This window comes from Salpingoeca rosetta, assembly GCF_000188695.1.
Source record: "Salpingoeca rosetta unplaced genomic scaffold supercont1.2, whole genome shotgun sequence".
Lineage (NCBI taxonomy): Eukaryota > Choanoflagellata > Craspedida > Salpingoecidae > Salpingoeca > Salpingoeca rosetta.
In genome coordinates, this window is record NW_004754932.1 from 1,269,349 (window position 1) to 1,291,088 (window position 21,740).

The window sequence follows — 21,740 nt, forward strand, 5'->3', positions numbered from 1 at the left end:
CAAACAACAGCAACAGCAACAACAACAACAACAACAACAACAACAACAACAACAACAACAACAACAACAACAACAACAACAACAACAACAACAACTGCACATCAACACCAGCCATCTGCGTACTCTGATGTGACGTGGGCGACGGCAAACAGCTTTGCAATGAGCTCAACATATGCTGTCGTGACTGGGTAGGCGCCCTCGCGCTGCTCGTAGTTGAAGAGAACGCCGCGGAGTGGCGTCGCAACTGGAGGGAAGTGATGGGGTGAGTTGGCAGTGGCACGCGTTAGGGGCAACAAAAAGGTAGTGGGTGACAGTGCAACGGAAGAGAAGGAGAGGAGGTCAGGTGATATGGCTCATGGATTCCGGTGACATGAGCGGAAGTCACGTGGTAGTGACACGATGCAGGTCGTAGGGCAAGGGTGAGTGGTCGTGATACGTTGTGTGACTCACCGCCCTGGCTCATGTAGAGGCCGTCCTCAAGCAGTCGCTCCCACACACACGCGGGGTCGAAATCGGCGTATGCGCGCAGGAAATCAAAGCAGCTGGCAATGAGCGCAAGCGGCGGCCACTCCACTCCCAGGGCACTCTTCAGCGTGCTGAGGCGGACACCGTCACAAACAGCAATGAAGAGGAGCGAGGAGTAATGGGGAGGGGGAGGCAGGGGATAGGGATGAGACAGGTCGGTGTAATAGCACGTCGAGCAATGGAGGCGGGCATGGCATGCTCACGGCCTCACACAGCAACAGAGGAGAGACACACGGCACTTGGTGCTGACCTGAACACGAAGTTGAGGAGGATGTTGTCATCTGGCTGGCCAATAGCAGCTGTCACCGCCGTCAGGTGCGACGTCAGCGCAACAAGGCCAGACCTACACATCACAGGGGCGCATGCGGGGGGGGGGGGGGTCGTGAGCGGGCGCTCGGTAGGATTATGTGTGCGTGCGTGTGTGTGTCGGGGTTCGTGGTTGTGTGTGTGTTGCTTTGTAGTGTCTGTGTATAAGTGCGCGGTGTGTGTGTGCGTGCGTGCGTGTGTGTGTGTGTGCCTTTGTGCACGCCAAAGAAGCGGCTTCCCAGACCTGGTTTCGCACAGGAGGGAGAGAACTTGCACGAGCGTCTCCACAAAGTCGACAGGTTGCTGCACCAGCGGTGTTCCTGCAGGTGGTGGTGGAGATGGTGGTGGTGGTGGTGATGATGATGAGGATGATGAGAACGAAATATGCGTGATAGGTACACCAAGGGGGTGGAGTGGCAGCAGATGTATGCATGTGTTGAGGAGTGCACACGCTCACGCCATGATCAGAGGGGCAAACTCACCGTTGCAGAGGGCATCCTGCGCCAGCTGCAGGAGAAAGAACCAGCCACTGTGGGGGCACGACCACTACAGAGCAGCCGCAGCAGTCGTATTGGCAGCGCGCGAGGAGACCATTGTCATGATGATGATGGTGGTGGTGGTGGTGGTGAATGCGGAGCATGGCTGATGTGCCCATCAAGCACAAACACCAAGTGTTGGCGTGCACCAACGGAACTCGCCACAACTGCGCACTTGACACCGATCCAAAAAAACGCTGCACGCACATACGCACCTCGATGAGGATGTTGTTGTCGCGCTGTGTGAGGATTCGACCAGCGGTGCCCGCAGTGATCGGAACAACGATGCTCCCTGACAACGTGTCGTTTGCAACACATGCACAGAAAATGTGTATCGGTGTGAGCTGAGGGCGGGGGTGTGTATTTTGGATGTATGAACGTGTGGTCTAGTGCCTGTGTGATTGCAGAAACACGAGCAGCGCACGTTTGGTGTTTCATCGCACCGAATGTGACGTCAAAGTCGCGAAGGGCCCGAACGTGCATCTCCTGTGCAGACAACAACGCGGGGGATATTGTGTGTGTGTGTGTGTGTGTGTGTGTGCGTGCGCGCGCGCGCGTGTGTGTGCGATGATGGGTGAGGGTTGAGGCGTCAAGCAGCAATCATCGGTCCAACAGACAGAGGTACAACTGGAAGAGACGGCGGTGGATTGGTGTCTACCTCGTCGATGGCAGCCGTGTCACGCATCCAGAGCTTGTTCTCGCTGCACAACCAAGTGCAACACACATACACACAAATGAACGTGGGCATGCATGATACACGTGAGTGCTGTGCCATAACAAAAAGGTTCACAGAGGAAAGGGACAACAGCGTAACAGCAAGGCGCATCGTGGAAGCATACAGGCAGACGCACTCGGTGGTGGAGCTCTCGTATGTGAAGCCCGGCACATTCGCCAGCAGCGCCGTGACCTGAGCCAATTCGTGTGTACACGCGTGGGCGAAGGGTGGACAAGGGAATGGTGAGTGAAGTATATCACGCACGCACACACATACGCACACGTACACTCACATTCACACACACACACACACGCGTACATGCATAAAAAAGAGAAGCCATCACCTTTTCGACGAGCTGTGCGGCTGCGTCGTCGCCGCTGTCTGCATAGCGGTGGTGGCAGCGGCAGATGCACAGCAGCGTGTGCAGCACCGGCAGCCCGCGGTAGGGGAAGCTGCATTCCGGCAACAGTGACGGTGGTGGTGGTGGTGTGTGTTGTGTGTGCGTGCATGTGTGTGTGTGCATGTGTGTGTTGTGTGTGTGTGCATGTGTGTGTTGTGTGTGTGCATGTGTGTGTGTGCGTGTGTGTGCGTGCGGAAGTGAGTGATTCGCGTGAAACCGGCTGGCGCATGAGCGAGATGTGACATGCGTAAGCAAGCTCGTCCGCCACACACTCATTTCGCGGGGCACAAGTTGTGTGCAAACCTGGCGAGGTGGGTGGCGAGGAGGGTGGCGACGGGGCACTTGTCGTGGCGCTGGTGCTGGTCAAGGATCTGGCTCGCCTGCTGCGGGAGATACGTCAGCACAGAGCCAAGCAGGCTCGTCACCTGGTCAAACTCAAACGTGCCCACTTGAGTGGCGTTGGTGGTGTCGGTGATGATGATGTTGGTGGCGGTAGGGATGTGGATGCGGATGTGGTTGAGAAGTGGGCCGTGGATCGTTGAAACGGTGGGAAGAGCAAAGAGCAGCTGTGTCACAACTCAACCAAGCCGAGCGTCAGCCAAAACATCATGCACAAGCCAACAACTGTGTAAAGCAGTCGACATGAAGCGCAAGCCACGAACACTGACGGCGTACATTCAGGGAAGTCGATCAAGCAGAGGTCGATGGCGTTGTAGATTCCCAGAGCAAGGCCCTCGAGGATGTACAGCAGTTCCTCCTGCCGCAGATAGACGCTCGTCAGCGCATGTACGTCGCCAAGGCCCTGCGCGCACACACGCACGCACTGCAGCAGCTGCTCCCACGGATGCACAGAGAACGCCGGCGTTGCTATCGTTCGTAGCAGAGGGTGTGTGAGGTGATTGTGGCAAAGGTGTGTGGTAAGGGTGAGAGGTGGGCACATGTGCGTGTGGGAGTGTGGTTGTGAGTCTGGGGAATCACTGAAGCAACAACCAAGCGCAAAGCCGGCAAGATCGTGCTCCACGACGTACATGACTTGGAGAGGACTGCGGCGAATGTCTGTGCATAGCGCGTGTGCAGGAAGCGCACATTCGTGTCCTGTAAAGGTGACAGACGTGACATGATACCAACGGTGAGCGAGAAAATATGGCAACAGAACAGCACTCACACCGTGACAAAACAAAACAAGCAAACACACCACAGCCTCGCACAGCCTCTCCTCACAATTGCAGCCTCACACAATTACAGCCACGCACACACACACACACACACACACACACACACACACACACACACACACACACACACACACACACACGGCCACGCACGTCGAAGGAGAGGTCATCGAGGTTGGTAGCAGCGCCTGCCTCTGTGTTTGCGTCCTGCATGTAGGCCTTTGCGTTGCGGGTGGTGTACGCCCACGCCATCAGCACCGGTGACAGCAGCACCAGATCCGCCGCCGCCTCCGCATCCGCGTGCCTCGCGCTCGCTGCACACACGCACACAGCAAGGGGCAGCACATGGAGTGAACAAGGAACAGGGCGCGCACACAAGTATGGTGTGGTATTGCTGATTTGAGAAGGTGCGTGACGAACGGAAACACACGCACCCACACCCACACACGCACACACACACGCGCACACACACGCGCGCGCACACGCACACACACACACAAATACAGACACACACACACACACTCTCTCTCTATCTCCTCCTATTCCGTCCTCTCGTGCTCTCTCGTTTCACATCCCGGCACCCCCCCCCCAACGGTACTTACATGTTGGGAGTGTCTTGAGTTGCTTCCCCCACTTGTGCGCTGCAGCCGTGAGCGGTTTCATGTCCTTGAAATAGGACAGCAGCAGGCAGTCGTCCAGTGGCGTCGCCTCACGCACCCTGCACACGTGGTGGAGGGAAAATAAAGGGAACGGGATGCATGTGAGAGTGAGCGAGCGAATGCGTGTGAATGTTGGTGCGAGTATATGTATGTGAGTGTATGTATGTGAGTGTACATTTGAAGAAGCAACAAGCACGAAGAAAACGCAAGCGCATCAAAGGCAGTGGCGTTATTGCTGACCGTTGAACGAGGTCAAGCACCATTTCCTCAAAGGAATACAGCTGCATCGCCTGCAGTAGAACAGCAACTGCACACGGACACATGCAGACACAAAGGCAGGGTCATAACGTGAGGATAGGGGGAGGAAACACGAGCCACACGACGGAAGAACCACACACGCACGAGCAACACATGTCCAGGCAGAGTGAACTGTCAGCACGTGTGTGGAGCAAGTGTTAGCACATCACCTCGAAGGCTCTTGGCTTGGCAGAGCATGGTGCGATAGTCGGCTTGGACGCGGGAAAGCAGCCCGCTCTCTTGCATCCCCGACAAGCTCTCCAGAACCTGACACACACACACACACATGTACACAGTCGTGGAGATAGATGGACAAGCGATTGTAAGAGTCACGGCGTGAGGAGGCAGAGGAGGCAGAGGAGGTGGAGGAGGCAGAGGAGGCAGAGGAGGTGGAGGAGGAGAAAATGGCAAACCCACACGCACACGCACACGAAGAGAATTTACACGTGTTGCGTATCGTGTCTTACCGGAAGATCGTACAGGTCGCAAACGTCGCGCACATCTGCAGCCGTCGGCACAAACGCCTGCAGTACATAGGTCGTCGTCGTCGTCGTTGGGGGTGGTGAGAGTTGGCAGTGGTTGTTACAGTTGTCTGCACCCTTACCACGATCACACACACACACACACACACACACACACACACACACACACACACACACACACACACACACACACACACACACACACACACACACACACACACACACACACCACCCCTCTGCGCAGCATAGAGGCGTTGCCTGCCGTCGTCACCTGCAGGACGAGGGCGACGACGCGAAATTGCTCAATCCGCTCCCGCAGCGCCTGCACGAACAGCACGCACTTCTGCCCAACACCTGTAAACACACCCCAAGAGTGGCGGTGGTGAGCGTGATATGAACGTGATGGATGGTGGAGGAAGTGAGACCGCGACATCACTGGTGGTATGGCGAATGCATCGGTCGCGTGTGGCATGCTTCTGGTGTCCTGGCCAGTGCACGTGTGTGATGTGTATGATATGTGTGTGGGTGTGTTTTGAAAGTCTGTGTTTTCACTTACCCTTGAGAGCTGGTACATCTGTTGATGCTGAGCCTGCAACACACACACACACACACACATACACGTGCGCCACCAAGCAAATGGGTTTCACAGGGAGCATTCCACGGTGAGCGTAGCGAGACAGTACAAGAAGCCAGCAATAGCATCTGCGTGCTTGGCTACATCGATCAACACACCCACACACACACACAAACGCACCTTTGGGTTTCTTGGTGGAGTCGCTGAATCATGTAAACATGACAAAGCCAGCACACGTGTGCATGTGAACAGCGTAAGGAAAAACCTCATATGAAGAGGAAACAAACGGGACACACACACACATACAGAGGCAGGCACGCATACATACATACATACATACATACATACATACATACATACATACATACATACATACATACATACATACATACATACACACGCACACACACACACACGCACACACACACACACACACGCATGCACCAAACCACCACCACAGACATATATGCATAGATACAGTGTAGTGCGCACGTTGCATTCTGGGGGCTGAGGGCGGCTGCAAGATACGAGTCCAGGGAGGACGATTTCATGACCTTGATGGTGTTGGCGAAGCATGCATCCTGCTGCTTGCCATCCTACACATCGGACGGACAAGATTGGTGAGTTCTTCGCACCAAACACGAGTGCAACCTGGCACACACATACACGCACACACCCAAGCACACGAAAGCACACACTCTCGAAAGCACGCACGCACACACGCATGTACACACACACACACACACGTGTACGCACACACACATACACACGAACCTTTCTGTCGAAGACGTTGAGGCAGAGGCCCTGGACGTCCTTCTCGTTGCTGTGGCCGAGGAGATACTGCTGGCACTGCAGGACATGCAGCCGCTCCTCAAAGTAGAAGTTGCACACCTGTGGCACACAACACATGAAGTACACGCATGAGCACGTGCGTGACGAAGGTAGCAGGGCGTTGGGTGAGCGTCTGGTTTGGTAGTGCTGTTATCGTTGATACCAGTGTTTTCTTCCACCCACCAATGTCACATGGTTCAAAAGCGGGGTTGCACGTGTCTCTGCGCACCTGCTGAAAGAGTGCGTCGCGGCGGTCTGTGTCTGCAAGCTGGGCTGCAATGTAGCTCTCGAGCTCCTCGTTCAGCGCGTTGAGGCGCGGAGACGCGGCATAGTCCGAAAACACCTTGCGCGTCTGCAGCTCATCCAAGTTCTGCGAGGTACATGCGTTCGGTCGTGTTGTTGTTGTTGTTGTTGTTGTTGTTGTTGTTGTTGTTGTTGTTGTTGTGTGTTTGTGTTTGCATGTGTGCGTGTGTTGTGAGCTTCGGGTGCCTTCCTTGTCCCCATCCGCCGCAACACACCCATACACACACACACACGCATACACACACATACAAATAAAACGGGCGTGTAATCACTCCGTGGCAAATCTCACCAAAGCCTCGCTGAGATCCAGGAGGAAATTGCGCGTGGCGGTGTCCCCAACTTCCTTCTTCAGCTTTGAGCAAGATGCAGCACTGAAGAATGGACAGACCACGAGGGATACAGAGCCATGGGCAGTGGGAGGAATGAGTTCGAAGACACTGCATTGGACATGCTAAACACAACCGCCAATCGACACGCAGGCCACTGCTCTCCTTGATGCACAAGCAGCGCCACAACAGCAAAAACCCGACCCCACGTACGCGCGCGCGCACACACACACACGCACGCACACACGTTCACACACACACACACACGCACGCACGCACGCACACACACACACACACACACACGTATACACACATGTATACACACATGTATATACACACATGTATACACACACATGCACGTATACACACACACACCCACCTGCGTGGTTTGAAGTATGTCAGGCCTTGCACAAGCATGTCCTTGACAGAAGGAAAGAGCGCCACCACATCCTGTTGTCGGTGGGAGGAGGGAGCGGCGAGAAGGCAAACGAAAGAGAACAGGAGCGTCAGACAGCAAGGGGGAAAAGAGCGAAAGAGAGGGCGAGGGAAGCACACACACTGATACACACACAGGCACAGACACACAGACACGCACGTTAAACCCACAGACACACACAGACACACACGCGCAAACCCACCCACACACACACACACACACATTCACACACACAGACATTCACACACACACACACACACACACACACACACGCACACACACACACACACTGCGCATCACCTCGTTGCTGGCTGTGGTCAGTGCAGACCAGAGTTGAGCGGCCGCCATGCGTCACTTCTTGCTTGTCGTCTTCCTGCAGTTTTCGCCTGTCGCCGTGTTGGGCTGAATTCAGTCGATTGGCGGTTGTGGGCGATTTGTGAATGTTATTCACAGATTACCCAGGCCAGCCAAACTCGTCGCGGCAAGTTTGATTTTCCCAGCCAGCCAGCCAAACGACAACAACAACGACGACGACACAGCACCATCCAAAAAGCCCAAATCACACCCCACCACCCCACCCCACAACAGCACAACAACAGCAGCGCTCTGTTCCCTCGACGTCACAATCGCAGCGAAAAGAGGGGAAAGTGAAAAATAAAAGGGGGTGTTGTTCGCCTCATTCCCAGCAGCTCACGCGTCGACTGCGCATCGTCAGCGCACACACACACGCACACACTCGCAACTTGGTTTGATCATCATCGTTGGGCTCTGAGTGCTCCTGCTGCTGCTGCTCCTTGTGGCATTTTTCTGTGTCACCCTTGCACACAATGGCAAGCGAGGAAGACAAGCTGTTCTGTGCAGTGTGTCTGCAAGAGCCTGGTGCGTTTGACTCGGACGATGAAGCACACAACAACACCAGCAACAACACCAGCAACAACACCAACAGCAACAGGCATGCTGCATCATCTTCATCACTATCATCATCTTCATCATCATCATCTGTGGCAGTCAGACGGTCTGCCCGGCTCCGCCATCAACAGCAGCAACAGCAACAACAGAAGAAGGTGGCCGTTGCCGCTCGCCCCGAGTCCTGCACGCACATCTTCTGCTTGGCGTGCTTGAAGCGATGGGCAGCAGAGGCCCACAGCTGCCCGCTGTGCAAGAGCCCTTTCACCACAATCCACCACATTGATCCCCAGACACGCGCCGTGTGCGGTCAGGAGCCCGCCCCACCCATCACCGCCAACGATGATGAGGATGAGGACGGCGATGACGCTGCCGCGTTTGGTATGCCCCCTGAGGCGTTGTTTCTGATTGAGTTTATCAACAGCCTCCTCTCACAGCCTACCAACGCGCACCCAACAGTGTCGGACGACGGCTATGTCCTCGACGGCTTTGTGGTGGACGACGATGACGATGACGACGACGACGACGACAACGGTGCTTACAGCGGTGACGATGGCGATGAGGAGTACATCCCACACGCTGACGAACACGAAGACGAGGACGACGACGACGACGACGATGATGATGATGATGATGATACTTATGAAGGCCGTCATCGCTTCAACCACTCGAACGATGACAGCGTCATTGTCATCGATGACGATGACGACGATGACGATGATGATGATGGTGAATGGCTGTCGACGACAGCCACGCGTCGTACCACTCGCCACCACACGCGTGGTGGTGGGCGCTCTGGACGGCGGGGCCATCGCCATGCTGGCCTGGCTTCATCGTCCTCCTCCTCTTCACGTGCTGCAGCGACAACGCGATCGTCCTCATCCGCCCGCCGATCTGCACGGACACATGGCTCCAGACACGCAACAGCGAGGCACAGGGCGGCAAGGCCACGGCGGGCAACGAGGGCCGTGCGTGCGTCTTCGCCAGCGTCACCGCGGGTGCGGCGCGCTGCCTCCCCTCCCGTCATCCTGTCGCCCGTCATGACACGACGCCAGGCAGCCGCGCTGGCTGCTCGCCGCAACAGCGGGAGTGCTCGTTCGGGTGGCTCGACCCGTGCTGGAAGTAGAGTGTCGGCAACAACAGCAACATCCCCGCCATCAGCAACTCTTGTCGACAGTGCACGGGGCGTTGCTCGACCACGACGCACGCGTGCACGCGCGGCAACACCACCACCACCACCACCACGAACAACAACAACAAGAACAACAACAACCGCAGCAGCGAGAGCGACAGCAGCAGCAACAACAGCAACGCCGCCTCGCCCACCACCACCACCACCACCACCATTGGTGGCGTCATCATCCTCTTCCTCCTCTTCCTCTTCCTCGTCGTCTGCGGACTCGCTCCCGCCTGCGTTTCAGTCGCCCCGCAGCGCGCCTTCCGCGGCGGCATCAAGCGCGCAGAGGGCAAGGACACGCACGACTGTCACGTCCACTGCCGAGCAGCTGATGATGCAGACGTCCATATCAACATCGCCGGCCGTGCTGTCGTGGTCTGTCTCCATCTCCATGTCCCCCCTGCGTCGCACCCACTCACTGCCGCTGCCCAATGACCGCCAGCCCCACCAGGCCCACCACCACCAGCAACAGCAGCATGATTGGCTGCATCCCCGTCGTGGCACGCCTTCCCCTTCAGCACGCCCCTCATCATCAGCCGCTGCATCTTCAGTGTCCTCAGCCGCTGCTGCCACAGCGCCGACATCATCGCCACTGTCGTCAGCATCATCGTCACTGTTGTTGTCACCGGGACGCCGCCCTGCCTCTGTGCCCGTTGATTTGGCGGCCACGTCCCCACAGTTTGATCGCACCCTCTCACGCCCGCAGCGGCGGCGGCGGCGGCGGCGGCGGCACAGCAGGCACCGTGCAAGCAGCACCGCTTCACCCGCTGCTGCCGCCAACCATGGTCACCATCGTCACGGTGGTGGTGGTCTTGGTGGTGATACGGACATTGATGATGCTCATGACGATGACGACAATGACGACGATGATGACTTTGCTGAGTTGGATTGCAAGCGTGCAAAACAGACAAGAGGCGCGCGGCGTCACGCATCGGCCTCCTCCATGCACCGCTCGACACGGCACCCCGCACGGCCAACGACAGTAGCAACCCCGACGACGACGACGACGCCGCCGCCATCACGGGCGATGGCGGGAACAAACGCGGCGAGGACAGGCGCCAGCTGCGTGGACCAACTGTTCTCCTCGCCTGAATTCAGTGTTCGCGCAACCACCAACAACCGCCGCCGTCTCCTCGTTTCCTCCGATGACGATGAGGGCGGTGAGGGTGGTGATGGTGGCCCCGACTCGCCCCCTGTTGGCAGCAGCAGGGTGCGAGGAGGGACCAGGCGCGGTGTCGCAGCTGCCCGCCCAAGCCGCCTGCGCTCGATGCTGTCGCCGTCCGTGTCGCCAGCAGCGGTGCCAGTTGTTCGCAGCAGCAGCGATAGTGGTGGCGGCCGTGGCCATGGCCGTACTGGCTCGCGCGTGATGCGGCGCATCATGAGCGACAGCGACGATGACGATGCCTGTCTTGCGCCCGCGATGAGGACACACATGGCGATGTCGTCCACAGATGACGATGGCGACGACGACGGCGACGATGATGGAGCCCTGGCGTCTCGCAGCAGCCAGAGCCAGAGGAGACGGCGAAGCAGCAGCAAGAGGAACAGCCGGAGGAGGAGGAGCCGGAGAAGTGGCACGCCAACGCTGTTTGGCGCGGATGCAGATGCTGATGACGACAACGGTGACACTGCAACTGATGGGAGTGATGGGAGTGACGGCAGCTTGGTGGCCCAGCACGATGCACCCTTTGGCAGCCGCAAGCGCAACTGCGACTCTGCGTGCTTTGCCATGTCGTTTGTGGACCACACCCCGCCGTCAGCGCTGACACCATCGCCACCGCCGCCGGTGCCGGTGCTGATGTCGCACCGGAGCGACGACTCTGACTCGCTCGACAGCGGCTGCCGCGACCTGGCTGCTGCGCCAGCCCAAGAGAAGCAGAAAACGAAACCGACGACCAAGCATGAAACGCATGAAGCGCAGGCAGAGCAGCAGGAAGGACAGCGGCGGGTGCGGCGGCGACGTCGCCAGCGAGGCCGGCTGCACCATGCCCCACATGTCGATCCCGCCACTCCGTAGCGGCATTGCAGTGGCTCTGGTTAATTGTGATATGTGATGATACATGCGATTGTGTGATATGTGATTGTAATTGTTGCTACCTCCTACAGACTGAGAGAGAATGTGCTTTGCTGTGTAGGTGGAGAGGGAGAGGGAGCCCAGTTGACATGCCATGCCATGACGTGAATGTGCAACAAGTTGTAAACGCGCGTCTGTGCGCATCACAGAAACACACACACACACACACACACACACACACACACACACACACACACACACACACACACACACACACACACACACACACACACACACACACACACACACACACACACACACACACACAAATCGTTTGCGACAGCATAAAAAAAGCAGGCATTCCTCCTCCTCCTCCTTCGCGACGCTTGCCGCCTCGCTGTTTGCTCCTCCTCGCCAAACCAAACACACCAACCAAAGCAAACCCTCGCACACACCTCCTGCCCTCCTCTTGTCCCCTTGCGCCCATCATCAGCGACCAGACGGCGGCATGTCTGAGGAGAGCGTGAAGGTTGCGGTGCGTGTGCGCCCGTTCAACAGCCGCGAGAAGCAGCGCAATGCGGTCAACGTGATTGAGATGGACGGCAAGTCCACCGTCATCAAGAACCTGGAAGAAGGCACAGAGAAGTCGTTCACCTTCGACTACAGCTACTGGAGCCATGACGGCTTTGAGGAAAAGCCTGACGGATGTGCGTGCCTGTGTGTATGTGTGTGCACGCCTGTGCGTGTGTGCGTGTGTGTGTGTGTGCGTGCGTGTGTGTGTGCGTGTGTGGGTGCGTGTGTGTATGCGTGTGTGTGTGTCTGTGTGTGCGTGTGGGTGCGTTTGCTTTCTTGTGTCAGCTGGAATGTAAGCTCACACCATGCCCATGGCCACTTATCACGTGCATTGTGTTATTAGATCTCAGCCCAACGACCCCCGAATACGCAGATCAGGTCAGCCATGTCACTGAAACCGCGACATTTTACAGCCCAATACACGGCCTGCCCTGCAAATACCCTTGACAATACCCTGCTGGCCCAGCTCACGCTCCCTGCTTGCACTGCACCCACCATACAGCAAAAAGTGTTTGATGATCTCGGACAAGGCGTCCTGGAGAATGCCTGGAACGGTCAGTTGTCTCGCTCGGATCGTGCGCGCACGTGTGTGTGTGTGTGTGTGTGTGTGTGTGTGTGTGTGTGTGTGTGTGTGTGTGTGTGTGTGTGTGTGTGTGTGTGTGTGTGTGTGTGTTGGAGGACATCCCATCCTGTTTTGAGCCGTGCATTCATGTGTGAGGAGGTGCTCCCTTGCACGCGCTCTGATCCTTTGTCATGCCATTCATGCATGTTCGTGCGCAGGCTACAACTGCTCGCTGTTTGCGTATGGTCAGACCGGTTCCGGCAAGTCGTACTCCATGGTCGGCTATGGCGTGAACAGAGGCATCGTCCCAGTCACCTGCGATGAGCTCTTCAAGGTGTGTGCACATGTGTGTGCGTATGTATGCGTGCGTGTGCGCGCGCGTGTGTGTGCGCGCGCGTGTGTGTGCGCGCGCGTGTGTGCGCGGATGGGCAAAGGTTTGCAGTGGTGTTTCTTGGGGTTCTAGATCGACAGCACGCTGTGCTGGCACGCTCAGTGCTCACATCACGCCGCTTGACCTCATGTACCATGTCAATACCTCAACGTGTTGCAGGGCATCAGCGGCAACAAAGTTCCAAACGCGGAATTCAATGTCTCCTTCTCCATGCTGGAGGTTTGTACCATGCTGGCTGTCAAGGGAGCCAATTTGCTGCGATTGAAACGGCCTTTTCTTGTCCCAGCGTGCCGTGCGCGTCTGGTCACCTCCTCTGTCCTTGTCCCACGCAAATATTCACACACACACACGCACGCACACACAAACACACACTATAGATCTACAACGAGCAGGTGCAGGATCTGCTTGGGTCGAGTAAGCCCAAGGGCGGGCTGAAGGTTCGCCAGCACCCGAAGAAGGGCTTCTATGTCAACGACCTCCGTGTTGTGCCCGTCCACTCCTTTGCGGAGATTGAGGCTAGGATTGAAGAGGTAGGCGCTGTGCACGCGTGCGCTTACTTGACACACGTGTACTCACTTGAGCGTTGGCTTGCGCTTCGTGCGACCGAGTATGCAACAGTTTTGGCGATGCCGTGAGATCAATCACTAACCCTCTCGCACACACACACACACACACACGTCAGGGAACGAAAAACCGAACCATTGCCGCCACAAACATGAACGCAACCAGTTCACGTGCACACACCATCGTCACTGTCAACGTCAAGCAGAAGACAACCGTACGTTATGTGGCTGTCCGTGTGTGTGTGTGTGTGTGTCTGTCTATCTGTCATGGGACCAGCACTTGTTCAACAAGTTGTAGCTCTGCTTGCTTCGTGTGCTTCTCTTATAGTGTTGCACCACTCACCACCACCACCACCACCACCACTCTTCCTCTGTCGTCGATGCGAGTGCAGAATGAGGGCGGCGTGAACATGACGAAGAGCTCGAGCATCAACCTGGTTGATCTCGCCGGTTCAGAGCGCGCTGAGAGCACAGGTGCGTCGTGCCACGGGCATGCACGGACATGCAGAGGAGGATGAGGGCGTAGGGTGGGGAAGGGCAGATTGCGGTAGGTGGAAATGGAACTTGGGGGAGGGAGGGGACACAGTGCGACGGTAGTTAGTCGAAGGTCGTTGTGACATTGAACGTGACGCGTAACGTCCTGCTCTTGGCGTATGTGCGTGTGCATGTGCATGCGCGTGTGCGTGTGCGTGCGTGCGTGAACACCAACAGGTGCACAGGGCGATCGGCTGAAGGAAGGAGCAGCCATCAACCAGTCGCTGTCCACGCTCGGTAACGTCATCTCCGCACTCGTCGACGTGCAAAACGGCAAGAAGGTGCGATTGCGGCTATGTCACTGCTAGAATGCTTGGTCGGAGTGTGTGGGCGCATTGGCTCATGACATGTGGAGTGGTCGTGACAAGCTGCCACCTGGCTGTTTGCAAACATCGTACGTCTTTCTCACACCTGCGAAAACAACAACGCACACACACACACACACACACACACACACACACACACACACACACACACACACACACCCTCTATACTGCTGTGCAGAAAATCATCCCGTTCCGCGACTCTGTGCTGACGAAACTGCTGAAGAATGCGCTTGGCGGCAACTCCAAGACGATTATGATCGCCGCGCTGTCGCCGGCCGACATCAACTACGACGAGACGCTCTCCACGCTGCGCTTTGCAGACCGCGTCAAGTCCATCAAGACACAGGCCGTGGTGAACGAGACGCCGACGGAGCGGCTGATCCGCGAACTTCGGGAGGAGAATGCGCGGTTGATGGCCATGCTGCAAGGCGGTGCACTGCCCCCGGGCCTCACCCAGGTCAGCACACGCGTCGCAGTCACGCACGAACGCGGGAATGGGATGGCTTGAGGGCCTATGCGGTGGTGGCAAGGATGTGTCAGTGCGTGCGTGCTTGTGCGCGTGTGTATGTGTGCGTGTGTGTGAGGAGATGCATCCCCCAAAGTTTCAACTGCTTCTCTGTCCGCTTCCATTGTTCATCCTCCTGTGTTGCTTTCCATTCACCCCCCCCCCTTTCTCACGTCACCACCTCATTTCATCCAGGGCGACGGCGGTGACGGCGGTGACGGCGGTGACGGCAGCGCTGGCGGCGGGAGCGAGATGGCCGAGGAGCTGAAGCGGCAGATGGAGGAGAACCAGCGCGAGATGCAGGAGATGAAGAAGACCTGGGAACAGCGCCTGGAGGAGGAGAAGAGGAAGCACGCTGCCGTGGTGCGTCATCACTGCACCGGCTGCTTTCGTGTGTATGTGTGTGCGTGCGTGTGTGTGGTGTGGTGTGCGTGTGGGTGTGTTGCTGGGTCGGATTACTTTGTTTTGTTTCCTTTTTGACACATGTGCTCGCCGCCTCCTGCCACGGTCATCTCCATCATTTGCCCACAGGACGCAGCTGCGACGCAAGAGAAGGAGAAACGGAAGCACGTTCCGCATCTCTGGAACATGAACGAGGATCCCGCCCTCAGCTGTACGTGCACAACCACTGCCATTGTGCCTAAAATGCACATGATGCACTGAAGTGTGAAAGCGTGTGTGTGTGCGGGGGGGGGGTGTGAAAGCGCGCGCGCGCGTGTGTGTGAAAAGGTGTGTCTGTGCAAGCGTGTGCATGTTTGTGTGGTCTCACTTTCCTGCTCCCTGCTGCTAATTCATCCATCTCCTCTTTCCCGTTTGTTGGTGCTGTCGTTTGCAGGTGTCATTGCTTACTTTATCGAAAAGGACGAGGTCACCGTTGGCAACGGCCGCAGTGATGGTGAGCCGCCAACACTTGCGTCTGTGTGTGTATGTGTGCGTGTGTGTGTGCGTGTGCGTGCGTGTATTTGGTGCACTCTTCTTCACGCCCGTCGCTTGACACCGTCGCTTGACCCTGTCGCTTGACACTGTCTGTCTCGCAAGTACAAACACAACCATACACACCCCTCAATCGTACACTCACCACATGCACAACGCAACACACTGTCTCCCCCGCCGCTACCCATCGCCATAGACCCGACGGACATTGTGCTGAAGGGGCTGAGCATTGCGCCGAAGCACGCGATCATCCACCGGCGCGACGGCAAGCTGTTCATCAAGAAGGCGGCAGCACGCGAGAAGATCCTCGTCAACGGCAAAGAACTCGAGTGAGCTTGACTGCGCTGTCCTCGTGGTGGTGGTGACGGTGGAGGGCATGTGTTCGTGGCACTGTTTGGTGTGTTTGAGATGTTTCCTCGGCTTCATCACACACTGTGAAACCCGCACACACACACACACACACACACACACACGTACACGACGTTTGTCTCACCCATACTCATCCGCATTGCGTCGCCCACCTCTCGCGACGCGCAGGAACGAGCCCGTCGAGCTTCGTCACCACTCGCGGGTGCTGCTGGGGCCGTCGCACCTCTACTGCATGAGCATCCCAGGCGAGGCCAAGGCTGCCGAGTCTGAGGGAAAGGTGTGGAAGATCCCCACGTTTGAGGACGCGCAGGCAGAGATTGCCCGCCACAGCGGTCTCACCACAGACATGAACCAGAGCCCAGAGCAGCTGCTCCTGCAGGAAGAGGTGCGTGCGTGTGCATGTGCGCGTGCGTGTGCTTGGGTGGTCGAGCAGGCATCACATTGGCTCGCAAACTTTACACAAACACGTACACACAAACATATCACACACACACGAACACAAAAACATGTTCACACAAACACGTACACACAAACATGTTCACACACACACCTCCTTGAATGACCTTGCCTCACTCCATACCTTCTTCGTTGGTGCTGTAGATTGAGACGCTGCTTCGCCACGTGACAGAAGCAAACGCCATCAGCACGGAGCTGAACAAGGACAAGTACTTCAGTCTGGAGCTCGTGCAGAGCAAGGATAAGTCCAACAAGCCAGACGTCAAGGTAGGGTTGGACGCGGTTTCGTCGTGCGATGACGGTGCTGTGTTGTGGTGGTGCTTTGGTTTGGGTGTGGGCAGGCGAGCGCTGTCAAGGGGCTTGTGTTGCTGGTATTACACAACAGGAACGCGTGTGTCCTTTACATGTCGTTTCTTAGCATCGTTCCCTCATGTCGATGAATACTTGATGCGCTGCATGTCGTGTGTCTTGCATGTGTCTGCTTCACCATTAACGCATGACTGCCATCACACCCTCAATCAACCCCTCTTGTCGTTCCCACGCATTCTCGCTCGAAGGTGCTGGTGGCGGACACGAAGACGGGTGCGTCGTGGATCTGGTCGCGCAACCGCTTCATGAACCGCAAGTACGCCATGCTGGAGATGTTCAACGCAAAGATGGAGGAGGACCCGGACTGGGACCGCCCCACAGAATCGGTCAGTAATTGGTGCGCTGTGGCTGTGATGCTGGCCATGGTGGCATTGTGGCGGTGAGGTGTAACGTGGTGGTCGTGCAGAGGTGCTGGGTAATTAATTAGGCCCACGGCTGTGTATACACACACCTTTTGTTTTTTCCTTCTTGTTTTGCGTTGTGTGTGTGTGTGTGTGTCGATTGTCGGTTCTCACGACCATCTCTGCTCATCTTCTTTCCATTCTCTGTGTCCTTTCCACAACACTGCTTCGCACCGTGGCAGGATCCGTTCTTTGAGGCGCTGGACAAGGCGGTGAAGATTGGCTTCTGCAACATATACCTGCAGCCGCTCTGCTACAAAATGGACCTTGAGGAGAGCGTCAGCATCCTCGACCACAACGGTCAAATCCAAGGTACCGGTGCTCTGTGTGTTTGTGTGTTTGTGTGTGTGTGTGTGTGCGTGTGTGTGTGTGTGTGTGTGTGTGTGTGTGTGTGTGTGTGTGCGTGCGTGTTTCTTGTGCTGTTGTGTCTGCTGTTTGCTTGTGCTGTTGTGTTTGCTTGTGCGATTGTTATTGTTATGGAGAGTAAGTGCTTGCGGTTTCCAAAGCACAACAGCGTTGCATTCCCCTCTCCTCTGCACGCCGTGCAATGCTGCCACGCTCACCTGTGCATCTCCGCAACCCAGGCCACCTTGACGTACACGTGTTCCCGTGCCGCGCGGACGGGTCGCCGTTTGACGAGGACGAGTTTGAGCTGTTTGTGGACGATCCAGACGAGCTCGTCGGCCACCCGTACTACATCATGGTCTCCGTAAGTATCGCACACACACGCACACGCACTTGTTGAACGAAGCGCATATTGCACCACACACACATGCACACACATGCACACACATACACAGCAAGAAGAACAGCAATGCCTACGTTGTTGGTGTGTTGTGTTGTCTGTGTTGATGCCTTTGCAGATGTGCCAGGGTCTCTCCTGCACTTTTTTCTTTATTGAATACTACTCGCATGCATGCGCACCCTCTACATCTAACACATGCTGACGAATGCTGACAGATCAAGACCGCGACGGGCCTGCCGCCACAGTATTCTTCCATCCACTGCAGCTACAAGTGGTTTGATGACGAGGAGGACGTCCAGACACCACCGGTACCGCTGCTGTTGCTGTGCTGGTTTTGTTTCAGTTTGTTGCTGCTATTGCTGTTGCTGTTGCTGTTGTTGCTGCTTGTGCTAGGTCACATGCGATCAAACGGCTGTGCAGCCATGAAGAGCAGCAACTGTGAGCAAATGTGAGCATCTCAGGCACCCACCACTCACATCACACCGCTTTACCGACTCCCCTTCCCTCCTCTTTTGCCTTCCATGGCTGTGCCTGCGAATGTGTGTGTGTGCATGTGTGTGTGTGTTCAGGTGCAAGAGAAGATCAACGCGAACATCGAGCACTCCAAGATCATCTCCATCCAATCCGTCTGCCAGGATCTCATCGACTGGATGTCAAAGTGCGCTCTTGTTCCATGCGTGACGATGTTGGATGTGAATGAATTCATGTGATCGTGTGTCTGTGTGTGTGTGTGTGTGTGTGTGGTATGGTACAATCTTGCGTTGGATTGTTGTGCAGTGTCGACCTTGACCCCATCTTGCCTTTCTTCCTGTTCAACGCCCTCACCCGCGACCGTCTCCTTCCTTACCGTCTCCCTCCTCTCCTTCCTGCTCTGTGCACTGCTCGCGGCTGACCCCCCCCCTCTCTCTCTCTTCTTCGGCTGTCACCAGCGAGGCGCTTGTGATTGAGATCTGGGGCGATCAGACGGGCTCGGAGGAGAACAAGGCCGTCTTCACGAAAGGACACACACTCGCGTCGTTGCAGCTCGTACGTTGGCAACAACAACACATCAGCAACACCAACGGCAGCAACAACAACTGTACTGTTGCAATGATAATAATGATGATGATGTGATACGCTCGTTATCGTCACGGTTGTATGGTTGTATGTCGAATCTCATCACACACAGGCACACATACACACTTGTACTCGCACACGCGCGCGCACACACACTCTCTCTCTGTTGTACTCACGCACATGCACACATAACACAACTACACGCGCAACGTCTACAACGACGTGTGTCTGCGCAGACGTCGCTCAAGTCGCAGGAGTATGAGGAGCAGCTGCAGCAGCTGCGGTGTGAGATGGAGACATACCGTCGCCGCTCGGAGCGCATTTCCCGGAGACATACCGTCGCCGCTCGGAGCGCATTTCCCGCCGCATCAGCAACGTCAGGGAGGTGAGTACACACACACACACACACACACACACACACACACACATGTGCCAGCTGTTATGTGCACGTGAACGGTGATGGACGCCAAGGGGTTGGGGGGTTGGGATGGGATGGTGAAGTTGCATGAGGTGGTGACATGGCAATGCGTGAGGTGGGACTGTTTGTGGCCCTGTCGTTTCGAAACTATCCTGTGTCCACGCAATGCCGCCTCATGTCAGGGATTGACAAACCCGAACAACACCCACTCTTACAAATCTAACTGACATCAACCATCAATCACACCCATCATCGCCTCACAGCTGATCAAGGACAAGAAGCCGAGCGAGACTGTGACCGTCGCCGATGTGAAGAGCGCGTTGAGCAAGGGTGCTGACAAGCGGTTCAAAGGCGCTGTGCAGTCGATTATGGTGGGTCTGCGGGCGCAGAAATGGCGGGAATCCACGCCCGAGCAGCGCAGCCAGTCCTCCACCGTCTGCTCCGTCATGTGATGACAAGCGTCTTTGCGTGTGCTCGTGGATGTGTGCGTGTGTATGTGTGTGTGTATGTGTGTGTGTGTGTGTCTGTGTGTGTGTGTCTGTGTGTGTGTCTGTGTGTGGTTGGACAGCGTCGGAAAAAAAGAAGTGTTTTGCGTGCTGGTGTGTGTGTGGTATGTGCGTGTGTGTTTGGATATCTTGTGTACACGTGGTTTGTACATAGCTTTCTTGTCCTGCTTCTCGGGTTTCATTGCTGACTGGTGCGCACATGTGCGATAACAAGAAGAGTATTGAAAGTGTGCTGCGTGTGTACATTCATAAAACTGCGTGACTAAACATCATAGTGACAGTGACAGGTTGTTGAGTTAGGTCCTGCTGTTGTACTGTGTTTATTTCTTGGCTGAGACGACGCACAGACAAAACCAACGGTGGGAAGATGAGACATATGGGGAGAGGAAGCACAGACGAAGTGGACTTGTGGAGACAGACGCACACGACCATTTGACAAACTATGAGCAATTGCTCAAGATGAATACCATCACACCACATGCCAGCGCAGCACATCACAGCACAGTATCACCGTGTTTCGATGATTGGGAAACAGCGCTGTGATTGCTTCACACATCAACTCACACTTTTGCAGAAGCGACAAGGACAACAACACTAACAATACACAACTACAATCACAAACACGTGGTACGGGTTCAGTGCTCAGCCTTGGTCTTGGCGTACTTGCTCCATGATGGCGGGTTCTTCTTGTACTCCTCTGCATCAACCGAACATGGTTGTGTGTGTTTGTGTGTTGTTGTTGTTGGGGGGGGGAGGGAAGTGCGTGTGTCATGTCAATTGTTTGCGGTCGTCGAAGAAGGTGTTGTTTGTTGAGTCAAAAGCGGTGAAGTGGAACATGGTTTGTTGGAGATGACAGATGAACAGGACAGCATAGCATGACTGTGGCCGCAGCAAGCAAACCCCACAACATCACCGCCGAAAAAAACCACCACACAATAAGTCCACAATCACTCAAACACAATCACTCAAACACAAACCACCAAATCACACTCCACAACCACTCCAACACCACACCAACACCACCAACACCACCAACAAACTCCACTCCACAATCACTCCACTCCACAATCACTCCACAACCACACCAACAACCGTCGTTATCACCAACAGAACTGCTCCTTGCAAGCCCCCCCCCCCAAAAAACAAATTTCCCCTCTCCTCAAACACCATCTCGTACCAATGAGATGAGGGTATTCAATGGCATAGCCAATGGCACCAAGCGCAAGCATGGTGTACACAATGAGGCTCGCTCCCTGCTTCGCAGACATGGTTGCTGGGTCTGTTGTGGTGGTGTGGGTGGTGGTGGTGGTCTGTGGTTGTTGTTGCTGGCCGAAAAATGAGAGACGACACAACATTACATCCTGTCGCTCTCCG

At 55.9% G+C, this 21,740-nt stretch overlaps 4 protein-coding genes across 4 annotated transcripts in view; 2 read left to right on the top strand and 2 right to left on the bottom strand.

Annotated features, from left to right (window-relative positions):
• The window catches only part of PTSG_00853 (uncharacterized protein), a 19,203-nt gene extending 11,209 nt beyond the window's left edge, over nt 1–7,994 (bottom strand). The window contains exons 1-27 of the mRNA XM_004998264.1: nt 7,863–7,994; nt 7,506–7,576; nt 7,090–7,171; nt 6,727–6,867; nt 6,441–6,557; nt 6,159–6,262; nt 5,847–5,869; nt 5,649–5,681; nt 5,364–5,446; nt 5,078–5,134; nt 4,781–4,877; nt 4,554–4,620; nt 4,257–4,372; nt 3,808–3,968; nt 3,511–3,577; nt 3,158–3,349; nt 2,786–2,930; nt 2,426–2,534; nt 2,219–2,274; nt 2,026–2,068; nt 1,811–1,853; nt 1,583–1,659; nt 1,314–1,377; nt 1,076–1,151; nt 776–868; nt 451–596; nt 124–244 (exon numbers count right to left, since the gene is read on the bottom strand). Of these exons, the coding sequence (XP_004998321.1) occupies nt 124–244; nt 451–596; nt 776–868; nt 1,076–1,151; nt 1,314–1,377; nt 1,583–1,659; nt 1,811–1,853; nt 2,026–2,068; nt 2,219–2,274; nt 2,426–2,534; nt 2,786–2,930; nt 3,158–3,349; nt 3,511–3,577; nt 3,808–3,968; nt 4,257–4,372; nt 4,554–4,620; nt 4,781–4,877; nt 5,078–5,134; nt 5,364–5,446; nt 5,649–5,681; nt 5,847–5,869; nt 6,159–6,262; nt 6,441–6,557; nt 6,727–6,867; nt 7,090–7,171; nt 7,506–7,576; nt 7,863–7,910 (2,432 nt within the window). The 5' untranslated portion in view covers nt 7,911–7,994. The remainder of the gene's footprint in view (nt 1–123; nt 245–450; nt 597–775; nt 869–1,075; nt 1,152–1,313; nt 1,378–1,582; nt 1,660–1,810; nt 1,854–2,025; nt 2,069–2,218; nt 2,275–2,425; nt 2,535–2,785; nt 2,931–3,157; nt 3,350–3,510; nt 3,578–3,807; nt 3,969–4,256; nt 4,373–4,553; nt 4,621–4,780; nt 4,878–5,077; nt 5,135–5,363; nt 5,447–5,648; nt 5,682–5,846; nt 5,870–6,158; nt 6,263–6,440; nt 6,558–6,726; nt 6,868–7,089; nt 7,172–7,505; nt 7,577–7,862) is intronic.
• A 34-nt stretch (nt 7,995–8,028) lies between these two features.
• Nucleotides 8,029–11,850, top strand: PTSG_00854 (uncharacterized protein). Its single transcript, XM_004998265.1, has one exon. The coding sequence runs from the start codon at nt 8,390–8,392 to the stop codon at nt 11,660–11,662; it is 3,273 nt and encodes a 1,090-aa protein (XP_004998322.1). The 5' UTR covers nt 8,029–8,389; the 3' UTR covers nt 11,663–11,850.
• A 317-nt stretch (nt 11,851–12,167) lies between these two features.
• PTSG_00855 (kinesin family member 12) lies at nt 12,168–20,312 on the top strand (the record flags this gene model as incomplete). The annotated part of the gene is made up of 24 exons (XM_004998266.1): nt 12,168–12,366; nt 12,576–12,610; nt 12,735–12,786; nt 13,013–13,128; nt 13,345–13,404; nt 13,563–13,715; nt 13,868–13,963; nt 14,141–14,222; nt 14,460–14,563; nt 14,787–15,083; nt 15,366–15,480; nt 15,652–15,726; nt 15,949–16,008; nt 16,243–16,375; nt 16,584–16,800; nt 17,016–17,138; nt 17,429–17,566; nt 17,824–17,953; nt 18,226–18,350; nt 18,602–18,694; nt 18,956–19,044; nt 19,316–19,412; nt 19,679–19,780; nt 20,124–20,312. 24 exons carry the CDS (start codon nt 12,168–12,170, stop codon nt 20,310–20,312), a joined length of 2,880 nt encoding a protein of 959 aa, XP_004998323.1.
• A 689-nt stretch (nt 20,313–21,001) lies between these two features.
• Nucleotides 21,002–21,634, bottom strand: PTSG_11651 (uncharacterized protein; the record flags this gene model as incomplete). Its single annotated transcript, XM_004998267.1, has 2 exons — nt 21,002–21,063; nt 21,544–21,634. The coding sequence occupies 2 exons, from the start codon at nt 21,632–21,634 to the stop codon at nt 21,002–21,004; spliced, it is 153 nt and encodes a 50-aa protein (XP_004998324.1).
• Between the last annotated feature and the right edge of the window lie 106 nt (nt 21,635–21,740).